This window comes from Apostichopus japonicus, chromosome 20, assembly GCF_037975245.1.
Source record: "Apostichopus japonicus isolate 1M-3 chromosome 20, ASM3797524v1, whole genome shotgun sequence".
In the NCBI taxonomy this organism is placed as follows: Eukaryota; Metazoa; Echinodermata; class Holothuroidea; order Aspidochirotida; family Stichopodidae; genus Apostichopus; species Apostichopus japonicus.
Genome location: NC_092580.1, coordinates 18817357 through 18841384, shown reverse-complemented (window position 1 = coordinate 18841384; position 24028 = coordinate 18817357). Strand labels below are relative to the sequence as shown.

Genomic DNA, 24028 nt, shown 5'->3' with positions numbered 1-24028 from the left:
GGGGGGGGGGAAGGTGGGGGAGAGGGATTGGGGAGGGGTTGGAAGGGATCGGCCTTGCTAGTTCCTCAATCTTTTTACCTGTTTTCTCTGGCGAGTTAATCGTTTCTTTTACACAAAAAAAGAAAATAGATGTGTCTCACCACTTCACCGAGCACTTTACCTTTCAGAGGTTGTTAACCTTAGAAACCTGCTTGATCCGATATAAAAACAAGTGTGGTAGTAGGTATTTTGTTTACATTTGCATTTTAATGATAAACAATGGGTTAAATTGTGAAACCGCTCCTTCCTTTCCAAACCAGTACATTCCTCTGCAGATTAAAACTTTGTAGGCTCACCATACCTGTAGGAAGTTGAACTGCATTTGAAGATCTATGCTCTTTTAAAATGCCCAGATAATGGGTGAATTTACAGGGCTGCAGTTTGTTTGGAATTAACAAACAAAAAAAGTTCCGTATCGTGTTTCAGATTAATGAAGTGGAGATAATATTGCTTGTTTCCGGTGTGTGTTTAAATTGATTGACTGGAGAAGGGAAAAGTGCAAACATGCTTAGCAATGAAGACTGGTAAAACTCTCGTTTTGTTTTTTCATTGCTTTCTACAGGTCAGCTACCCCTTTTCATGGCTTTATCATCATGAACAGACTCAGCATGCACAACTTTACGGAGCCTATTACCAAAGAGATGGAATTTCAACGCAATGACCCTTTCTTGTTGTACAAGAGTGCTGATTGTAAGGACACTAAACCAATTGCGGTTTCTTCCTTTTAAAGTGTTTTTGTTGTTGTTGTTGATATATGTCTGTATCTAATTATTCCATATAATTTGTTCACACATGATTGGATACTTCTCAATCTAACTAAGAGATTATTGTGATTAGAACTATTGACAACTCCAAATCTGCTTGTTATTAACAGTTCCATCAAAATATATATTTTTTCTATGTAATCCCATTATATTTCCATTTGCAAGCCTTTGAAGTTAACATCCATTACCATTACCCTTCGGAATAGCTACCATTCGCTATTACAGTAAACAGCCAGCATCTGCTGTCCTGGATAAAAAAAAATCTGAGGTGCATCAATCATTTCAATACAGCTTTAATAATTGATGCAATTGTCGTGGGCTATTAAGAGGTAACAGATTACCTTTCTTAGGTAACGTAACCTTTTCTCTAAGTAATGGATAGTTCTGTCAGGTTGTGACCAATGCAATACAAACTGGACCTGATGGCTACACTGTCATACTAATATTGCACAGCTCTTCTCTTAACCAATTTTGACTGCACTATTGCACTTTCCCATCTGTACCTAGCCGAAGAACGGGTGGCTGTTTCGCACTTACACATCCCCCACCCTCCCCCAACTGACCCTCTTTTGAGTCAATGCCACTTACCTCCAATGCCGCTTACCGAATTCATGCAGTTAACAGCCTGTATCTGGTTAACAAGTTATCTTCTTCATGAGTCGTGTAACTGTTGTACAGTTTGCTTAATACCTGTGTTTCCTATCATATTGAGGAAGGGTACATATTTCAGTCCCCTATTTGATCGCTGCATAAATATCTGTTGACTGTTTCACAGTTTCCAGACAATGATAATATCTATCTTATGTTTTACCCGATTGCTTGTATTGCATGTATACCAAATGCACAATCAACACAGCACTGCATGCTCTGTGTTACCGTGACAGTGTCTTTAAAGCATATATTCCATTTAGTACCCATGCAGATTGAATTCATTGCTTATACTTTTTCTCCCTACTGAATGGCCGTCATGTGTTTCCCCCATGTAAATGCTGTAAAGTGATATGATTCTTGCTCATTTGCCAATTTAAGCATACATATTACAACCACTGGCAAAGAATATTCTCTCCCGAAGTGATGACCACCTTGTCTAAATTTAACATTTTGCAATGTCTGAGCTGATCCAAATTGGATGGTCGGAATCCTCCAGAAAAATACATTTAAAATGCTAAATAGCAATAATTTTAGCATGCTAAATTTTGGGGGCAAAAGTAATGACCTTTAAGTTCCTGTGAAGCCCATGCAATATCCATGGCTGTTTTTTGTTGATGTTGTATGAGCTCTGCATTCTTGATATATGATTCAAGGAATATTGACACTGGTTTCGTTCAACTTTGTGGTCAAACTTACCTTGCCCTTTGCATGAAATTGATCTTTAACACTCATCTGTGGTTATTGCAGCATCAGATAGTATTTCTTGATGACTTGTTTGCATAATTCCTCACCAAAGGTTCTTAAAGCTGCATATCAAGTCTTATTTATTTAAATTGGTAATCGCAGCATTAACAATTTCTCTTCTATTTTGATGACTTCGAAATTGAGTATATCTGTGGAGTGCACATCTAAATTTCTTATTATGCAGATGTGAAGATTGCATAATTGTCTCAATATTAATACCACCAAGATTCAGACACTGAATCCCCCCTCCCCACCCCCCCAAAAAAATAATTGGCATACGTTAATTTGTGCAAAGAGAAATTTAGCCAAGTAAAGTGAGAAATATTCATTGGGTAATTTGTCTTTTTCAAGTCTAAATTTCTTTTACAAGACCAAGCAAGAATTTCTTTCCTTTTTAAGGCCTCCATTCTCAACTTACTGTCATACCGATATATATATATGAAGCTTTAAAAACCAAGGCACATTGAACAGTTTTCAGATATTTATCCATAAGATTACATCGAAAGCTCCAGCCTAAACGTGTTGAAAATTGTTGCTATTCATGCAAAGGTAACCTTGCCATCTTGGAGTGGATTTGAGATAAAAAATGAAAAAAAATGGCTGAGATAATTTAGTTTTGTTCGCTGTAAGCACAGAAGGAGAACGGGTCATATTCTTTGCCGCTCACGAAATGTAAATTTTTTCAATTTTTTTTACAGGGACGGCATTACAATAAAAAGAGAAAGAAAGAAAAAGGGGGTGGGAGGGAAAAAAAGATAAATTTTCTGTTTGATGGTAGCCAATCAGAAGGACAGGAGGAGATGCTGTTAAGTGAAGGTGTATTCTGCTGTGAAATCATGGCTTTTTTATAAAAGTATGAAGCTCACTATTGTATTGTCTTCTATGTACGTTGTAAACTGATTGTGATGAAGACGGAGTGCTTTAGGAAGTATCACATGACCTTGAAGGGGGAAAAAAAAATGGGATCCATCCTTATCTGTATAATTGAAGGTCATGTCTAAAATATATATCTCTCAGAAATGGTGGCATGAAGGAGTCAAAATTGGATAAGTTTAGAGATGAGGTTTGTGTTTAAATTACTCATGCTCTGAGGGCCTGCCCTTGCAGTTAGTAGGGCATATGTGTGCATGTATTGGAAAGTTCCAGGAAAGAACTTTGCAAGGTTTTGCACAAGCAGATCTATATATGCTTTTGCCTTTCTGCAATCAGATTAGTGGTACTAAAAGCTGTTAGTAATTCTTGCTGTGGCATACATATAATTGTCAGATTTTTTTGTTTTTTTGTTGGTGACTGTTAATGTGAGGTAATGTTGGGTATTAAATAGGGTATTTAGGGTATTAAATAGGGTATTAAATAGGGTATTAAATAAACTATGTGTTATGGTTAAAACACACTAGGCCTGGACTCTTGAAACCACTCACAAATTGGCAAGCATGACACTGTCACATTTAACCTGTTTGTATATATGTATATATATATTTTCACTTATTTTTTCCCCAATTTTTCCCTATTTTTTTCACTTATTTCTTTACCTGATTATATACTGGGGTTATATGTTTATTTATTTATATTATCATTGGAGATGGTAATATAGTCTAAGATTTTAAAATCAGGAATATATTTGTTTCAATGCTTTCCTCCTTTCCAAGATGTGTTGGTATCTTGCTACATACAGCACCATGCATCAGACGTATCAAACATTGTGAAATTAATTGTTAAATTACAGTGGATTCTTCATTAATTGTGAACAGTGAGGGTCATTAACAGGGTCTGAAACCAATTAAGTACTGATGGAACTGTGTAATGAGCCATATATCATTGCTGCCAAGCCTGCCATGAACATATATATATAAATTTATAATGGTGGTATACTAGACTTTATATTTAAATTATATTGGAGGAATTAGGTTTTTGCTATTACCTAAAAACTTGATTTGATAAACACTGCAAGTGAACTTTTCTTTAACTGATAAAGCAACACCGTACAGTATGATGCAATCATGTAAAACAGGTTTATTCACTGCATAGTGCATACAGGCTGTTTACTATACACAGCACACACTCTCAATATTGCTGCACATAGCTGTATCTATTGCCATATTCAGGGAATCATTTACAGACATGAGCTTTTTCCGTGATTTATTTTCTACCACGGGGACAAAAACTATTATCCTAACACACTGTAGCATGTGGGTCATTCCGCCTCAAATCAACCAATTTTCTGAAAAGTTCCCAGGTGACCCCCTCAGAAATAGATGAAATTTCATCAGAATGATTGAGTATGTCCCAAATGAACACATACAAAAAATTAAAATCATACTCCATGTCGTTTTCGAGATATGGCCCGTTGAAATTTGGTCGTTGCGGCCATTTTGCTCGTTTGCGATTCGCAAAAAGTGACTTTTGTGATATTTTCCGACTTTGAAAGCTCATAATTCAGCCTTTGTACCAGGTAGAGAGCTCAAATTTGGTATTCTATCTTACTTCTTGCCAAAATTTATGAATCTGCACTCAATTTAACTGTATCTCCTTTATTTTTCTGGTTATGATCACCCAAAGTAGGCACTTTATTCTGTCAAAAATGTTTTTTGTGATTTTTAAGGTCACCCTGTATCCACATGAGAGGTCACATGAATCCTATATTCCTTGGGTATTATCTATGGTTGCATGTCTATACCCATAAGCAATTATAAGCCCACCAATGCATTAATTACGAAATGGCATGGGGCCAAAGTTGGCTCCAGCCAGAAAAAGGTCAAAAAGACCCCGCCCTTCTTGACCCCGGTTGACCCCGCGATCAATTGAAACATTGATTGAAATTTACACCAGTTAAATATATATATTATATCTACTTGTACATCAAATTTCAGCTTTGGCACTCAACTCCTTCATGGTATGGTGGCAATTTGAATATTAGACGTTTTTCGCACATTTTTTAACAACTCCGTACACTAAGTTAATATCATACAGTGTATTTCAAGTTTGAAGCTTGTGTAATGTATTTTTTGCAGTTAGAAAAAAGATTGTTTTTATTATTGTTTTTAGAAATGGGTTGATTATGCATGTATTCCACTGCAATACATGATCACTTCAGTTAACCCTCCAATAGGCTGGTCCCTCATACCTGTAGTGCCTCAAAATCTCCCATAACACACGACACAATTTGGAGCCTTATATACAGTAGTATACAGTACTGTTGTAGAGTTTTTGTAGAGAAACATGGATTAAACCACACAATACAATTTAAATCTGCCAGTACTTAAAAGAATAGTCCAGGTCAAAATTTCTTTGTGATGTTTAAAAGAGGAACATAATCCAAGCATTCTGATGAAATTTGCATTCAATTCCTATGTACCTTTTTTGAGATATTGACAGTTGAAGTTGCCACCTTTTGGTACTAAAAGTGAACTTGGAGCAAACGGATTTGATGTCATTGTTGCACTATGATAACTAAAGCTATTTTTTTCTTTAAAATTTATGTCTAATTTTATACTCCACAAGTGGATGCTTCCATAGGTATTGGTATTTTATAATCTTCACATCCCCTTTAGACAAACTAGTATTCCTATCCAATTAAGGTCAAATCAATAGACTGAAAAATACAGAAAAAAGAAAACATTATTTGTCAGTGTGCAACTGTGACATTACACCTGTTTGCTTCAAGTTCACTTTGGTACAGTAGAATATCAGATAACTTCAACTGTCAATATCTCAAAAATTGAACATACTGTAGGAATTGAATGCAAATTTCACCAGAATGCTTAGATTATGTTCATTTTTAACATACAGTATATCAAAAAGAAATTTTGACCTGGACTTTTCTTTTTAGACTCGTGTCTGTCTTACTGCTGTCTGGCTTTAAAGCAGCATTTGCATTTGGTCACCGTTTTCCATTTTTTTGACAAGTCCATCAAGTTTTTTATATCAATCACAAAACAGCAAACTAAGATATTAGCCCATTTTTTCCTGTCAAAAGCAAGTAATTGGCAAGTAATTAAGGACATTTGTAGATAATGTGAAAAGTGTCCTCCGACAAATTACACATTTCATATTAATCGCATCTATACAGTTCCCCCAACCCACTAGTTTGAACTCAACCAATCAGAGATGCAGGTTTAGTTTGAGCCGTTGCTAAATATAGATTCAAAAACGTCGAGTTGGTAACTTGTTACAACCAGCGAGCTGGTACTCTAACAACTCCCTGGTTCAACTGCCATAGACAATCTACACAAATCAAGCATGGTGTTGTATTACATATCGATCAATGACGTTCGTCGCTTTTAAATATTCATATTATGGGTGAGGTTTATTGGGATCCCAACGGAAAATATCTTCGAGAAATACAAAGTTAAAAGTTGTAAATTTTTCAACTTTTATGCCACCATTTGAAGTAAGATTTGAATAGATAAGCTAGTTATGTATGTCATTATGGCATCGAGGAATCAGTGAGGTTGAAAAAAAACATAGAAAAGGACGCAAAATGCTGCTTTAACCTAACCCAGTCCCCTTTTTTTCCCCCTCATGCTATACAAACACTGGTAACTCATTTGTATAAACCTTTTGAACAATATCACCTGTGTGTCACATGTAGACACTACATTCTAGAACAATACTACCAGTGTGTCACGTGCAGACACCATCATAAACTATAGCAGGAATAAGATCTCATCATATTTTTATACCCATTGATGTTGGAAAGATTGAGAAGCTGCGACTCTCCAATGACCAACCACTGCAAAATTGTGCCCATTAGAGACCATGCAGAGGAGAGAGAATCCATTTCTGCTAATATTCAACCTCAGGCTGACATGAAAGAGTACCAACCAAGCGTTACATCGATGGAATGTACGACAATGAGTGGTACATTGGTATATAGTGGAAATTTCAGAGAAAGAAAATGATGTCTTTGTGAAGTTAATGAAACAAACCAAGAACTCCAATGCACTTCCTTGGCCACAAAACACCCACAATAATTGTTGGATACCATTCTGAGCTATTATTTGTGTCATCAGTGCTCCAGAGTTACAGGGACATGGAAGCAGCCAGTACACTCTTCCTCATGAATACTTAAAAGACCATTCCAACCAAACTGCAAGCATTCATCAAGTAAACAAATTACAGTAAAGTGTGCTAACTTGTATATTAAGCCACACTGCAAGCATTCATCAAGTAAAAGAAATTAAAGTGTGCTAAACTTGTTTTACTTGTATATGGACATCCATGTGTGGTAAGAAAACTGTAAGGACATTGAAGCATTGAGAGTTGTGACAGAACCAGTAATTTACATGTGCGTGAATCGTTAATGATGTGATTAAATGTCATTAATTTGACCTAAAACAATTTGTTATGTTACATTTTGATTCAGCTGACTGAAACAAGGATACAATGATCATAACACTCATTCTTAGACTATGATTACATGACAAATATATAAGCTTGAGATTAAAAAATGTGCGAAAAACGTCTAATATTCAAATTGCCACCACACCATGAAGGAGTTGAGTGCCAAAGCTGAAATTTGATGTACAAGTAGATATAATATATATATTTAACTGGTGTAAATTTCAATCAATGTTTCAATTGATCGCGGGGTCAAGAAGGGCGGGGTCTTTTTGACCTTTTTCTGGCTGGAGCCAACTTTGGCCCCATGCCATTTCTTAATTAATGCATTGGTGGGCTTATAATTGCTTATGGGTATAGACATGCAACCATAGATTATATCCAAGGAATATACGATTCATGTGACCTCTCATGTGGGCACAGGGTGACCTTAAAAATCTCAAAAAACATTTTTGACAGAATAAAGTGCCTACTTTGGGTGATCATAACCAGAAAAATAAAGGAGATACAGTTAAATTGAGTGCAGATTCATAAATTTTGGCAAGAAGTAAGATAGAATACCAAATTTGAGCTCTCTACCTGCTACAAAGACTGAATTATGAGCTTTCAAAGTCGGAAAATATCACAAAAGTCACTTTTTGGGAATCGCAAACGAGCAAAATGGCCGCAACGACCAAATTTCAACGGGCCATATCTCGAAAACGACATGGAGTATGATTTTAATTTTTTGTATGTGTTCATTTGGGACATACTCAATCATTCTGATGAAGTTTCATCTAAATCTGAGAGGGTCACCTGGGGACCACTGGTTGATTTGACATGGAATGACCCATATGCAAACTTGAGCCTATACCGCAATTTTTGCAAAGTTCTGTGAAATTTTTTTTACCCCAGGCTCATCCCTGCATTTAGTATTCAACATTTTGTGCAGCAGTTTTACTGCTGTATCTCTACACTTGTACTGTATAGCAATTTGCCAAATTTTGCATAGTATTTTGTGATGCGATACCCGATTAATTATTCCTTGATGGGCTATTATCAACTTACCATTCTATTCAATCAAAGCGCTAGTAAACCTTTCTGTACCCCAAGAAAAATGTGAGTCATTTTTAAATTTTCTCATCAAAGAAGTTAAGACAATTCAATAATTAGTCTTAATTTAACTGTGAATGAACAACAGTATGTATGATGAATTCATCCAAATCGTTACATATGCAGAGTGAGCTAGGTATAGCAATGACAGATTCTGTTTATTTATATCTCTGTGTATAATATCCGAAGAGGGGATGGAGAGTTGTATACAATAAAATATACAGACATGAAGTAACATTGAACAGGTTACAAACAAGAAAAAGATATTGTGAAAAAGGAAAGATTTCAGATGAAATAAGAAAAAACCAAAAAAGGAGGAAAACAAAGTAAAAAATGAACACAACAAATAGCAACATTATAAATATGATTAAAATTCATGAGAGTAAACACAAGGAAGACACTTAAAATTGATCTAATATTTTAGAATTTATAAAAGAGCCAATATTTGACAAAGTTACTTATTACTTTCTTTCTATATTTTCTATTTTGAGAGTAATATGGTACTTATAGTACATAGTAAGGCTTAAGGAGACCTTAATTCTTTCACTTGAGAATAAAGGAATATTCGAGCAATCCCACTCCCACTCCCATCCCCCTCCCCCCCTTTTTATCCCCCTCCCCCCCAAAAAAAGAAGAGATAATTGAAAAAAACCAGCAACATAGTCAAACAAAACAGAAGGCAAAATATAGAGCAAAGCAGCAGAAAAAAGTGAAAATATTATCTGGCCTACACTGAAGGGTAAGAACAATAACTATTAAAGACTTAATAAGAGTTAATAAGGTTACAACAAAATCATCCCCTGGATCCCATTGTCAAATATGTAGTACCGTTAATGTATGAAAATGACAGTATATTTCCCTCTTGCTTGAAGTGGATTTGTATGCAATTGAAACCGTCTCCTTTAATTAATGCCCGCCAATTGACAGATATATACGTCTGCCTCGTATCAATTTCTTTATATATCTTATTAACGAAAATGATAAAATTGTGTATAAATGGGTCAGTCAGCTAATCTCTGGATTGAAAGATTTACTGTCCCAACAGACTTCTGAATCTGACACCCTGATAATTACTGCCTGCAGACAGTCTTTCTCTAAGCTATTTTATTTGGTAACGCAGTTGTTTTGTAAAAAGAAGAATACTTCATTTGTGACTGCATGCATAATTGTGACAGAATTAGGGATGGGTGGGAGGTGTGGGGGGGGGGGAGCATTTTCTTTCCTTCCTCTCATCAGATATGCACTGTTTTCATTTTTATTGTTTCCAGTGGAAGTAATTTTCTGTGATAATTTAGATCATTCACAGAAACCCTGTACAAGAAAAAGCAGGTGTGCAGTGAATGCCTATTTTTAATACTTATACAATTCACCCTGTGGGGACTATGTTCTCTGTTAAATTCAAGAAACAGTATAACAAACTAAGTCAAGTCTCAAAACTTCTTACATGTTGTTTCTTTGATTGCAAACTCAAAAGACCTTGCCATTTTCAATTTTGCAGTTTCTTTGTAAGTGAAATTACATTAAAACGAGATATTTTCTTGCGAAAATGTTCAAAGCATTCATGAATTTTTAACTTTAACATTGAGGGTAATAATGTAAGTATGTATGCACTATATTCATTTAAAACAGATGGTAGGAAAAACTTTCAGCGCAACAATTTTTGTTAACAATTCGATAAAAGTGACAAGTGATTGTGCAGTAGTTTGAGTGTATGAAATATTCGTGTAATTCTTACAGAAGGACATTGCAGGTACCCTCAGTTCACTGGTACTCCCAAGTCTTTCGGGGGGGGGGGGGGACATTGCAGGTATCCTCAGTTCACTGTTACTCCAATTCTTTCGGGGGGGGGGGGGACATTGCAGGTATCCTCAGTTCACTGTTACTCCAATTCTTTTGGGGGGGGGGGACATTGCAGGTACCCTCAGTTCACTGTTACTCCAATTCTTTCGGGGGGGGGGGACATTGCAGGTATCCTCAGTTCACTGTTATTCCAATTCTTTCGGGGGGGGGGGGGGAACATTGCAGGTATCCTCAGTTCACTGTTACTCCAATTTGTATAGCTGGTCATTGTAACCTCAGTTCACTAGTACTCCAATTCTTACAGGGGGACATTGCAGGTATACTCAGTCCACTGGTACCCTAAATATTATGTAAACAAGTACTAGCATACTACAATAAAAGAGGAGAGATCTTTGTATTCACAATAAGTAAAACCATTAACATTGTTTACATGATTTGTTACAATTAGCATAAACATTCACATTGTTGACATGATTTGTTAACCGTTATTATTGTTGACATGATTTGCACGTGCAGTTCTTCTAATGAATATTATAACTGATTTGTCGATCAGGATTCACATGTACTACAGTTTATTGTAAGATATGTGGTGGATGTTTTTTCTTTTTTTGTCTATAAGAGTATCTTTTAACTAAAATTTGATTTTGAAAAATCTCTATTCTGTAGTTACACCCATACGTCTCAAAAAGTATTGATTTTGTTCATGGCGTAATGTTACGTGGAATTGGAACATCTGTTTGGAGAAAAGATGGGGGGGAAAAAACTACTGCATTCCATAATTTTGACCCTTATAGTCGCAGAAAGCAAAGCCCATGGGGTGAAAGCCCCTTGACATTTTCCTGTTGTCTATCAGAGAGTGACTTTTTACCAGAGGTCAGGCTGGTAATTAGCCACATTTTGGTCCGCCAGGGGGGGACGCTCTGTACTATTCCTTCATAGGAATACCGTATGCCGAACACACGGCACTGCAACAACATAAACACTGACTTTTGCCCGGTACGACAGTTAATTAACAAACTTATCTGGTTCACTTTCCAGTTGGCGCTCGGGGCGTTCAGGTTTTTGCCAGACTGTACGCTGAACTCAGTTGATACCACGCTTAATGAATGAGCCAGTGGCTATTGGCGTGGATCATCTGCTAAATAGGATGCACTGAGGCTGCTGTCATTCTAGCAGTCCTTGCGACTAATCTAAGCATACCAGGGTGTTGGCAACCTTGTGGTTTCTTCTTCGAGGGTAGAATTTACTCTCACCTGAATGCCTATGTCAAGTTTCTTAAAAAAAAAGAAGAGGTCACTGATTAGTGACAGCAAATCAATCCAAAAGTTGTGACTGGAGAATTAAAGGGTACCCAAAGAAGCAGTTAAATATTTCGAGGTCACTAATATATTCCTCGAATGTTTTATCGGAAACGAGTAGCAGTGGACGTACAGTAATACAATATGCTGCGTCACAATATGCTTTTTTTGTGTAGAAGTGAGGAGAAAGGGGGGGGGGGGGTGGTGTTGGAAATGGGAGATTGGAAGATGGAACAAGAAGAGCTGTTGGAGAAACTATTCTTTGAAAGCTAAGAGTTTATGCGAAGGTAGTATGTTATTCATCAGTAGTAGATTAACTCATCAAACAGGGAAAACCTACAGAAGGTTGTACCAAGATTTATGTAAAGGTGTTCCATGCAAGACTTATTCTGTATACAGTAGGTCTGTTACACATTACACAGCAACTTCCAACGTTACACAGGACAGACTTGGAAAGGAAATCTAGTGTTCAGAGAAAAATAAATTTTATTGTAGACAACAAGCCAAAATTATCAGTTAGAATCATGGCCAATTTTTTCTTGAATGTGAAATGTACTTCAATTTTGTATTTTCGGGCAGTCATCTTTCTTGAAGAACTTATTTGCCTGTGGAGATATGTAATTTAATTCCTATGATCACTTAGTGCTAAGCTATATATATATATATTTGAAAATCGTGTTGAGTTGGAAAATCAAGAACAGTGAAAAAATTTCCAGCCTCCACGGGAATCGAACCCGTGCCTCCCGCTCTGTACGAGGACACCCTAACCACTAGGCTATGGACGCTGATTGTATGTCCAGATGTTCGAAACGGGTAAGGAAGGTCGTAATTCCACTGTAGGCGTTTGTCACCTGTATCGAACAATACTAGTTCTGTTTTGGTGACATATTTCCCTTACTCTAGAGATCAAACATGATGCTAACCAACTCGAAATTTGTGATTCCTAAAGCCGGATCTCGAAAGAGATATATAGTCATTGCTTCTTGTCCAGGTTGCTGATTGTTTCCTTCAGTCCTGTCACCTTGCCATTTTAAACATGCTTGAAAATTCCTTTCTTTCAATAAAATGGGAGACAACTAACTATTTGAAGAAAATGTTATTTTGAGGCATATCTTCATACCCAGTTAAATTTGTCTAGTGCGAGTAATTGTCCAAACTCTCCCCAACTTAACATGAAACATTTGAACATACGATCAGCAGTAAATCTGCGTTTTTGTCTTGCACAGCTGTCAGTGCGTCCGTATATCTGTAGTTCCTTACTCTACATGTGTCATTAACATAGAGTCGTACGTCTGAATTACATTCACGTACATCCCACTCTCTGGCTTCCCCCGCCTTCATCGCGTGAGGTGATAAGATAAATTTCTTTTTGATCCTAATCGCTCCCTCAGTAATTGCATTCGCTTCTCGTTCTCTCATGTTTACCGAAACAAAAAAGTTTTTTAATTCATTCCGTAGATTTCCAAACCCCTCAGTTCTTCTTCGATGCAAACACGGTTGGGATTGTCTTCTCAAGCAAATTTTAGGACGACATTATCTGCTCTCCTGAGCGAGAAATAGAGAGAAAAAAGGGAAAAAATCCATCAAAGAAAATGGAATTTGAAAAGCAAGTGTATACCAGTTAAGTGTTTCATGTTTGTCATTAGATGCCGGGAAAGTTTTCTGAGACCTTTTCATTCAGAGTGATCCTCATGCAAATGACAGCTATTGTGGATGGAATAACCAACAGGCATTTGACAAGGCTGGATTATAAACACCCTGCTGTGTGCTTTATTCATAGAGCTCTCTCTTAACACATTAATGCAGTTGCGATGCTCCGACATGGCAAATGACACAGTCTGACCGATCAAGTTACCACAAATATTATAGTAACAAAACCGGCTCTTCCGTTAGATACGTCAGGTACGATACAGCGACGTTTGGCAGACACTTTCTGCACATCTCGGGAAGTGTGGATAATCGATAAAAATTAAACAAAATTAACGAAGTGATTTGAGAGATCTGATATAGTGGACAGTGCTCTGGTACCGATTTGGTTTTTAATGAAAAATAAAAGTAATGGTTTTGTTTTCAATGAATAATAAATGGAATGGTTTTGTTCTGTTTTGTGGCCCTATTTGTACTTGTTTTTGCATCACTTAGTTAAAATTAGAGCTAAAGTTGAACGTTAGTGGATGAAGTATTCAAAATATGTGGCAAAACCACTCAGGATATTTGCAGAAAAAAGAAACAAACAAGAAAAAAACAAAGACAAACAAACAAAACAATTAAGAAACAAAAGAAAATGTGAATTAGGTTGATTCACGCAAATTAATGAGCTAACAAATCTGCCGAGGATGACTGAGCTTATAAGATTGCAAATCATGAAAGTAAAGACAGCCTATACTTTTTGCTTCAGATGAATATTAAATCAGAGAGGGATAAATAAACTGGTCAGTGCTTACAATTTTGTGACCCAGCCACTTTTATAAAGGTAATTACAGTATGATTTATAAATGTTTGTATTATTAAACAAAAAGGTTACAAGAGTCCAAAATAGAACGGAACGTTTTTCCATTCGAAGCATTTTTAACCTTGCATCGTTGAAAGCGTGCGTAATTTGGCATAATACCGCTTTAAGAATTGTTAATCCAGATATCTGTCGTTAGTATCGTAATTTATCACTAGAATGGGAATTTCTGTCTTTCCTGTTTTTTTCGTTTTCACCTCTCATCGAATGAAGAAGAAAAAAAGAGAAAGAAATATAAATAAGACGACAGAGTAAGAAAAAAAAAAGATGTCATATGGAAATAAAATAAATCTATGAATAAAAAATTAAATAACACATGTGCATGTTGTATTAGTCAAACTATTTCCCCCCCCCCCCCCAATTAAGATATGAAGTATGTGTATTATATTGGATTAAATTGCAGGACAATGACTCCTAATTATGCTAGCTCTCATCAAACGAAAGGAAAAGAAACTTGATAAGAAGGAGGGAGGGAAGATGATAAAGTGAAAACTTTGACACATTTTTAAGGTTGCATTCAACTAGTTTAGTATTTCTGTTGTTGTTGTTGTTTCAATTTTGCTGTTGCTGTTGTCTCAAACATGAAATTGCAGATATTATTTAATCAGTTTCTGAGAAAATTAATGCAAGAGGGGGAGGGATGTATGTACTAATCTGTTGATTTTTAATACTTATTATTATAATTCTTATTATTTGTTTTTGACATAGAATGAATTAAGACTTGCTGCTCTGCCCAAGATGGGTATTAATAATAACTGAATAGCAATCGCAGAGTGGATAGGAACAGAAACAACAGTAGGAATGTGTTTTCAAAACTCTATTTAGGAAAAACATCCCTTCCTGCAACCACATTTGTCTATAAACAAACACACAAGTCACTTTCACTTCATTGCAGATGTTCTGTGTGCTGGCAGCTCTTTCAACTAAATTTTTATTTTACGATTTCAAGTCCTTTGAGAAAAGAAAGAAAAGAAGGAAAAAAATAAACATATGAAAAATCGAGGAGGAAAAAAAAAATCAATAGTGGGAATATTTTCTCTCCTCGCCATAGCAAGATTTATTAAAAAGGATGTTTTATCATCGATGGATTTTTATTAGGTCCATTTTATTAAGCAAATCATGGTGCTAGTGTCCATGTACAGAAGGTCAGTGAGCTGGTGTGTCATCTTCCAGCAGTAAAGAATAAGAAGAAAAAAAAGAAGAAAAAACAGTTCTGTTTGTTTGATTCTCTTCTTTGTAAAAGGTGCAAGATATGTGTGGGTAGAGATCTGATTAATGTAAAGGTATGCCTTTGTCATAGCTGTCTTCACTGGAGGTGAAGTGATGTGTTCTTTTTGTTGGGGGGAGGGGGGGAGGGGGAGGAAAGGAGGCGGGCTTTGTGGGGGTGAGGGAGAGTTCAGTCTGGGTGGTTAAGGTGTAGATGGGTTAGAGGGATACAGATATTATTGGTGCAACTTAATTAAGGTGTTAATTAGTTCATAGTTTGAATATACTTTTAATTAGCTATAAGATACTATTCTTCATGCACAGGGTTTGTAAATGTTCCTTCAAGAATAACCTTTGTCTGTAAATGTATTTAAATTGGTCATATTAATTGTTGTACAGTGTCTTGATTGATACTAGCCAGTAAGAACTATAGCAATCTAAACGATTAGAACAAATTACAACATTGGGGTTTTGGAATGGGGAGAGGCTACAAAGTTTGTAGACAGTTAATCCTGTCTGGTTCATAAATACCTGCACAGAGCTGATTCTTACTGCAAAGAGAAAAAAATGTGTCTACTGTCATATCTCTGTATATTAAGAGTTTGTTTCATGGATAAACTTAATTTTAATAAAAATGTGGTTATTAACCTAAATCTTCATTCACCCTCTGCCTTGCAGTTCATCAAAAATTGGTTCATTTATGTTAAAATCAGGAGTTGATATGTTACAAAAATAATTGGGCTAAAGTGAGAACTCCCTAAAAAAGAAAAAAAAAAAAGTAACGATCAGTCTTCCATTCATCATTGGTACCTTGCAGACATAGTGTACTGCTGTATAAATATATGCAAATTAGAGGATTATTTACTTAACTAAATATATTAACTAAATAGAAGACAAAACAATGAATTACTTAAGAGTTTTGAAGTTTGGGATCATGTAGGTGATGAAAACTCATTTTTTTTTGTTAAATATATATTTTCTTTACTGTAAAAGCTGTTAAATAGAAGACAAAAAACAATGCATTAATTAGGAAATTTTGAAGTTTGGGATCACATAGGAGATGATAACTCATTTCTTTTGTTAAATAGTGCATGACAAATACACAAACCAGCACTGTACACCAATGGTGGCTGTTTTCAGATGTGACGGCATGCATGATAAGATTTATAAACAATATTGAAACAATCTTAAGATTATCTGCTGATAACCTTCAGTTTACACTACAAACTCACCTGGTCACCATAGGTACACTTTCAGATAATCACAAACAAGTGGTTTCTGGTTTGGAATAGTGAATATCCAGTTTTGCATAACTGCAATATTTTGTTGTCATTAAAGTGACCGTTTTGTGGAATTGGAACTTTATGTTTGTGGTTTGATGGTAAGCAATAGGTAAGCTTTATGTATGTTCTTGAGCAACATATAGCAGTTTATTTGTATTACGATTTGATAGTGAGCAACAGATGGGCTAATTTATATTGTGGTTTGTTGAGCAAGAACTAGACTTAATTTTCATGGAGAGTAGTTTTATTGTAAACAATATAAAGTTATGTATATTAGGTTTAATAGTGATCACTAGGTAGGCTAAATATGTGTTGTGGTTTGAGGGTGAGCAACACTTAGGATTCTGTGTATTTTATGGTTTGGTAGTGAGTACTACTTATGTGTATTATGGTTTGATGTGTGAGCACCATATAGGCTTATGTGTATTACGGTTTGATGTGTGAGCACGATATAGGCTTATGTGTATTATGGTTTGATGTGTGAGCACGATATAGGCTTATGTGTATTATGGTTTGATGTGTGAGCACCATATAGGCTTATGTGTATTATGGTTTGATGTGTGAGCACCATATAGGCTTATGTGTATTATGGTTTGATGTGTGAGCACCATATAGGCTTATGTGTATTATGGTTTGATGTGTGAGCACCATATAGGCTTATGTGTATTATAGTTTAATGGTGAGCATCTCACATAGGCTTATGTGTATTATGGTTTGATGTGTGAGCACCATATAGGCTTATGTGTATTATGGTTTGATGTGTGAGCACCACATAGGCTTATGTGTATTATGGTTTGATGGTGAACAACACATAGGCTTATTTGTATTATGCTGATGGTGAGAACCTTATGTGTATTATGATTTGATATAGAGCAACAAATTTGGATTATTTGCACTTTGTGTGTATTGTGGTGAGCAACAGATATATGCTAAAGTGTATTATGATTTGATGGTGAGCAACAGAACAGATTTATTTTTGCACAACCTAAAGTGAAAACAAGGTACATCCATTAGGCTATGTGTCAGTCATGTACTTGCTATAGGTTATACTGGTTCAAGCCATCCAGGCAGCAGATTCTATTGACCTATTCAAAAGTCTGCTGTGTGGTGTTGTTGAATGTGCCTTCCGTGAATATGGTATTTCTGGTTTGTAAATTGGAATTCGGTTGATTTTGTTCTGTCCTCTACTTGGCTTTAAAACAGTCGTGTTTTCCATGGATGCACTGGAATGACATTGGACATTCCCTGGGTCTCACACTGGGTCCTACTCCTTTGGATGGTCTTAGGAAAAGGATTGGTATTCAAAATAATAGCATGTCTCCCCCTTTGAATGCTCATCTAAAAGAGATGGTGTGAAATAAATGTATTATGAGGATATGGTTTCAAGTGAGCCACTGTTTGGTTTCCTGGGACCATTGTTGATTACCCAACATCTTTCATCCTCTAGAAGTTGTAAGGTTATTGCAAACTACTAGGATGTAGTTAAATATTGTCTTTATCTCGTGTTTTTCTTCTTTTTCTTCTTTTTTGCAGCTATCCACGGTATCTGGTTTTATAATAAAGATCTCTGTCTGAATGTAACAAGATCCTTAGAACAGTAAGTAATGTATGAAATATACTGTACTATCATTGCAAGCTTGACAACTTTGTTTGTTTCCATGGCAACAGATCCTCCAATAAGTGTGAATTTATAGAAAGAAACAGTTTTCATATGAAAATTATACGAAAATCTCATGCCAATATTTTGTGTGAATATGTTCGCAGAAAAAGTTACACCTCAAGTCTCAAAATACAACTCGAAAGTGTATTCCCCTTCTTGAAAAAGCTGAGAACTGCAGCAACTTTTGGCCTATCTTGGTAGTGTACCTTGCAATGCTATACTGTTGGCTGTAATAATGAGGATTTTTCTCTATGCCATGGCACACCTCATGATAAAGCACACAAGAGACAGTATTAACTGCAGCGAAGCAGACCTTTCGGGAAGTACAATATGGTCATGATCAATTTGTACAGTATCATTATCAAAGAAGTCACGAAATATGAAGGCTCCTGAGAAGGTAGCGCTTTCAACAATGCTATATTTCATCTTCTTGGAGAATGGAGTATCAAGTATTGTTTGCATTAAAAGTTTGAAAACAGATCGACAGCAGTAATATTCTTGATATAGCTTTCATGCCATTCTCAAAGTCTTCAGCTTAACCACTTCAAACAAGTTTGACTCCAGAGTGAGAGAAACATCATCCAGCTACAGCGGCCTATTTAAGCATGTAACGAAAACACTTTTCTTAGAACTTCTCCAGCATTCTTATAGAACGAGATTTGTCTCTGCTGTGCATTAGTTTAAAAATTGATGCCAACTCTGACGATGTTTCACATTAAACTAGAGCCAAAGAAGGCTGCATGTGTGCCCTGCTCACGAATCTAGAAGAAAGTTATTTACTATCTGTTGGCCATCTTTTTCTGCTGGAAGCTTGTCAGCTGTTCGTAAGTGAATTTATGTCTGCCACAGGAAGCTGCTGACAGGTTTTACATGTGCCTTGTCATTTACAGTCCTTAAAGATTTGTAGATAAATATATGAAGGCCTCTTGTGTGGATTTGCCTTCATTGCATGGAAGGGAAATTAAGGGGGGAGGTCGGGGGGTGGATTGGTGATGAGCCTCCTAATTAAACTGTTTTGTGGTGACTTCTTTACAAATAGGAGAATGACTCAAATGACAACCGCATGATCATCGTTATGATGCAAGGGTCGTATAAGTAATGCGACCTGTCTGTGACTTCTTCTTACTCTTCGTGTCGGTTAGGGGGTTAGGGTAAATGACTTTAAGACTGCTTTATGACGGTAATGGATTTGTTGATACAGAGTGACACCCGATGAGTGACCTATTAATGGAATTCCAGATCTTTTACTGAGAACGGGGAATTTTGGTAGGAGAGCTCTCTCACAGACTGTAAGAGATCTTAAAGCACGGAATCAAGGTTGCATAATAGGTTACATAATGGGTTAGAGTTTCAAACTTTCATCACATCGGTAATTTAAAATTTTGATGGTGGGGTTTAGTTCCACTTGGCATTGTGTGGTAGACAGGGCATTCTACTAATGATAGCATGGAATATGAATATGATTATGACAAGCCAGTTTTGTTTAGGTTAATGAGAGCAATGGCCGCCTCACTGATGAAGAGGGTACTATAAGGGGGTTCGTTGCAATCTAAGTTTTTCTGTACATCAGACTGTACATTGATGGTTAAACCCACTTTATGACCATCAGTTTTCTTTTTACTCTCGTTAAAGGTTGGTATACAAATTATCAGTGAGAGCACAGAAAGGACCCAAGCAAAGGACAAAGTCTCTGGGGGACAGTACAAGACCATTGGCTCAGAAGAAGCAAGAAGGACAGACTAAGGGATCCATTGACATTATGCAAATGCTCTCTAAGGCACAGCATGAATATAATCAGGTAACTGTGTGTTTTAAAGGTAGATGTTTGAAAGGGAGATAGTTGAAAGGTGTTTGAGTGAAGAAAACTTCAGTATATTGGACACAAGATGTGACTTTGATCATAATACTCATAATAATAGGATGAAAGAGAGCATTTTCTGAAAGATGAAGATATCAAGAAGCTGTAGGTACTGTACATTCCAGCAGTTTTATTGTGGACTATTTTTCTCTTTAAGGGTTTAAGTGATTTTTGTTACCATTTACCAGAAAGAGAATATTTGAACGCTTTAACGTTAGGATATTTGGTGATATTTCATATCATGATATTGTTAGTGGCCGTAATGACTTCTCAAGAAGTTGGCTTCAGGAAACGGCATGAACACAACGCTGTGAATTCCATCAGTTTGCTTGGTGCTTTTATTACTGTTTCATAAAAAATTATGCCAAATCTGTTTGTTTGTCAACATTTCTAGCCTTTGTAAATGTTGGTGCTCAATTTGCAAGTTGTTGTGCCGTTTGCACATGTTCTATTCACGTGCTTCAGTTGGGGAGTTTCCATGCCCATTTTAGTATGTGTTGAGCAATTGTCATGGTAACAAGTTGAGTTGAAATATGATAATCTGGCGTTAAGGAATCTGTGCCGCAACATTGTCAGCATTTCGGAGGAAGGGTGGCAGAAACAGATTGGAAAATAATAGTAAACAGGGAAGAGGGATTAAAAGAAAGATGTTGTGATGCATAATCTACTTCGATCAAGTGAAAGCAATTCTTAATGTTAAACACGTAAAATCGAAAAAAAAAAACACAAGTTACTGGATGACAGCCCTGGCTGAAATGTCTATGAACGAACTTTATTGAAAGTGGATACGACCAAATGATTGTCAGATTTGACACCTGAATAAGTATGTCATAATTTAAAAAAATCATGTTCAAACAATTTTGTAACAGAAAGGATAAAGAGTTATGGTGTATTAGAAACTATCTGTCTGTGGTCTACAAAGTCAGAACGTGTCTCAGTGAGTTACGCATGCCGCACTGGATAAAACTTCCTATATACTGCATCTAGTGAACTTTATCACACAGTAAACTCCCACTGAGATTGTTTGGAACACTTTGTGTCACAATTTGTACTTGCTCAAGATGAAATTTGTTTCTGCAGTTTTTTACCAGCTTTTTAACATTCGGCTAGGCATTACTATATAGAGAATGCTGGTGTTGGGGTTATGTGTGCTATTTGAACTGGTGCATAATGAGCCGCTCGCCAAAGCGCCAAGTTCAGTGTAAAACTTCTTTTAACACATTTGGCAAACAAAGAAGTGTTTTTGCTCTAGTATTATTAGCAAATTCCTCTAAACTATAAAACATACTGCTAGAAATAAAACTTAATGTTATTCCCAAAAATGTGACGCTTTGGGGGTTGGAAGAAAATTTTGCCTCGTAGACAATTAGCTTGCACACATTATATGTACGTTGTAAAAACCGGTTTTTCAGTTAAAATCCGTTTTTAACATTAAAAGTATGACTGGTTTTTACTTCAGCCCAAACCGTGCAGCCTTACATCTGATTCAAACTTACCAGCCCAAATTATGAGCATAAAAAAAAAAAAAAAAATTTGCCGTGCAGAAAATATATATATATATATATATATATTGACAACTCAGTGTACTACAATGAAGAGGGTATTGATGATTTTAATCACGTTTATTTCTCTGTTTGAAGACCTACTGGAAACAGGAAACCCTTTTAGGAAGAAGTAAAAAGGTAGTTTCTAAGAACCTTTTTAATGGTAGTCTGTTTTGATGGACAACTCAAATAGAACAGAAAAACATGCAAAGCCCAGCCAGTATACCCTGGCGATTATTTTGCCTTTTATTGAAGTCAATCCAGCCCACTGTGTCGAGAGATACGTTAAAAATTCTGAAAACATTGATTGGTTTCCTCAAAGGAGGAGAGTTTTATGCCAGACTGAGGCTTGTAAAACGGTTGCTAGGGACTAAATCGTCGGTGGATGCACAGCACGCTGAATGAACATATCACAGCAGCGAAGGCAGGCTGCCTTCCTCCAGGTGCTTTGCTTGATGGTAGGCCTCGACGACGACGGATTGTGGAAAAAAGAAAGAAAGAAAAAAATACCGTTAATATACATTTAACTTCTGAGTATGTTTGACAGACGGATGAGACGATTAAATGGTTAAATTAAGAGATGCTTAGCAGACATAGTAGCTGCGAGGGTCATTGGAGTTCATTTTTGCGTGAATAGTGATGTAGGAGAAGAAGAAGAAGAAATGGGGCACTTTGTCCCTTGTCTAAGTTTTGCCAGGATTAAGCAGGAATAGCTGAATTTTCAAGACATTTGTGAATCGATGATTTAAAAAGGGGTTTTATTGTAACAATGGCTTTATTGCAGTAACAGTGAATTCAAAAGCAGATTACCCCGGCTTTAAACTGTGCCGAACATTATTCAAAATATGATTTGGCAAATAATTTTAAGACACTGGTATTCTATTCTAAGATGGAATATATATGAGGACTGATAAATGTGCCACCTGTACACATTGGTTACAGTATCAGCAGAACTGTAATTTAAGTGTCTTCATGGTTAGGTCAAGTCAGGTCTTTATCGATGGCGTTGGGGAAAGATGGGGTTGAGTCAGTGTGTAACCTCTATGCCAGGGAAAGATGGCGTTGAGTCAGTGTATAATCTCTATGGGGAAAGATGGAGTTGAGTCATTGTATCATCTCTAAGATGGTGCTGAGTCAGTGTATAATATCTATGGGGAAATATGGACTTGACTCAGTGTATAATCTCTATGGGGAAAGATGGCGTTGAATCAGTGTATAATCTCTATGGGGAAAGATGGTGTTGAGTCAGTGTATAATCTCTATGGGGAAAGATGGAGTTGAGTCATTGTATCATCTCTAAGATGGTGCTGAGTCAGTGTATAATCTCTATGGGGAAATATGGACTTGACTCAGTGTATAATCTCTATGGGGGAAGATGGCGTTGAATCAGTGTATAATCTCTATGGGGAAAGATGGTGTTGAGTCAGTGTATAATCTCTATGAGGAAAGGTGGCGTTGAATCAGTGTATAATTTCTATGGGGAAAGATGGCGTTGAATCAGTGTATCATCTCTTAGATGGTGTTGAATCAGTGTATAATCTCTATGGTGATAGATGGCGTTGAGTCAGTGTATAATCTCTATCGGGGAAGATGGCGTTGAATCAGTGTATAATCTCTATGGGGAAAGATGGCGTTGAATCAGTGTATAATCTCTATGGGGAAAGATGATGTTGAATCAGTGTATAATCTCTATAGGGAAAGATGGCGTTGAATCAGTGTATAATCTCTATAGGGAAAGATGGTGTTGAGTCATTGTATCATCTCTAAGATGGTGTTGAGTCAGTGTATAATCTCTATGGGGAAAGATGGCGTATAGTCAGTGTATAATCTCTATGGGGAAAGATGGCGTATAGTCAGTGTATAATCTCTATGGGGAAAGATGGCGTTGAGTCAGTGTATAATCTCTATGGGGAAAGATGGCGTTGAGTCAGTGTATAATCTCTATGGGGAAAGATGGCGTTGAAGCAGTGTATAATCTCTATGGGGAAAGATGGTGTTGAGTCAGTGTATAATCTCTATAGGGAAAGATGGAGTTGAGTCAGTGTATAATCTCTATGCCAGGGAAAGATGGAGTTGAGTCAGTGTATAATCTCTATGGGGAAAGATGGCGTTGAATCAGTGTATAATCTTTATGGAGACATATGTCACAAATGCTTTCAAACTTTTCAATTTCCAAAAATGGAGGATTCCAGTCATGACTCATCACAACACTGGTTTTTGTTATTAGCAGCATGCACTCA

At 36.5% G+C, this 24028-nt stretch overlaps 1 protein-coding gene across 1 annotated transcript in view; it reads left to right on the top strand.

The window, feature by feature from the left end:
* The window catches only part of LOC139962088 (mRNA-decapping enzyme 1B-like), an 89054-nt gene that overhangs the window by 55653 nt on the left and 9373 nt on the right, over window positions 1–24028 (top strand). The window contains exons 3-5 of the mRNA XM_071961953.1: window positions 602–729; window positions 18260–18323; window positions 20019–20184. Coding sequence (XP_071818054.1) covers window positions 602–729; window positions 18260–18323; window positions 20019–20184 — 358 coding nt within the window. The remainder of the gene's footprint in view (window positions 1–601; window positions 730–18259; window positions 18324–20018; window positions 20185–24028) is intronic.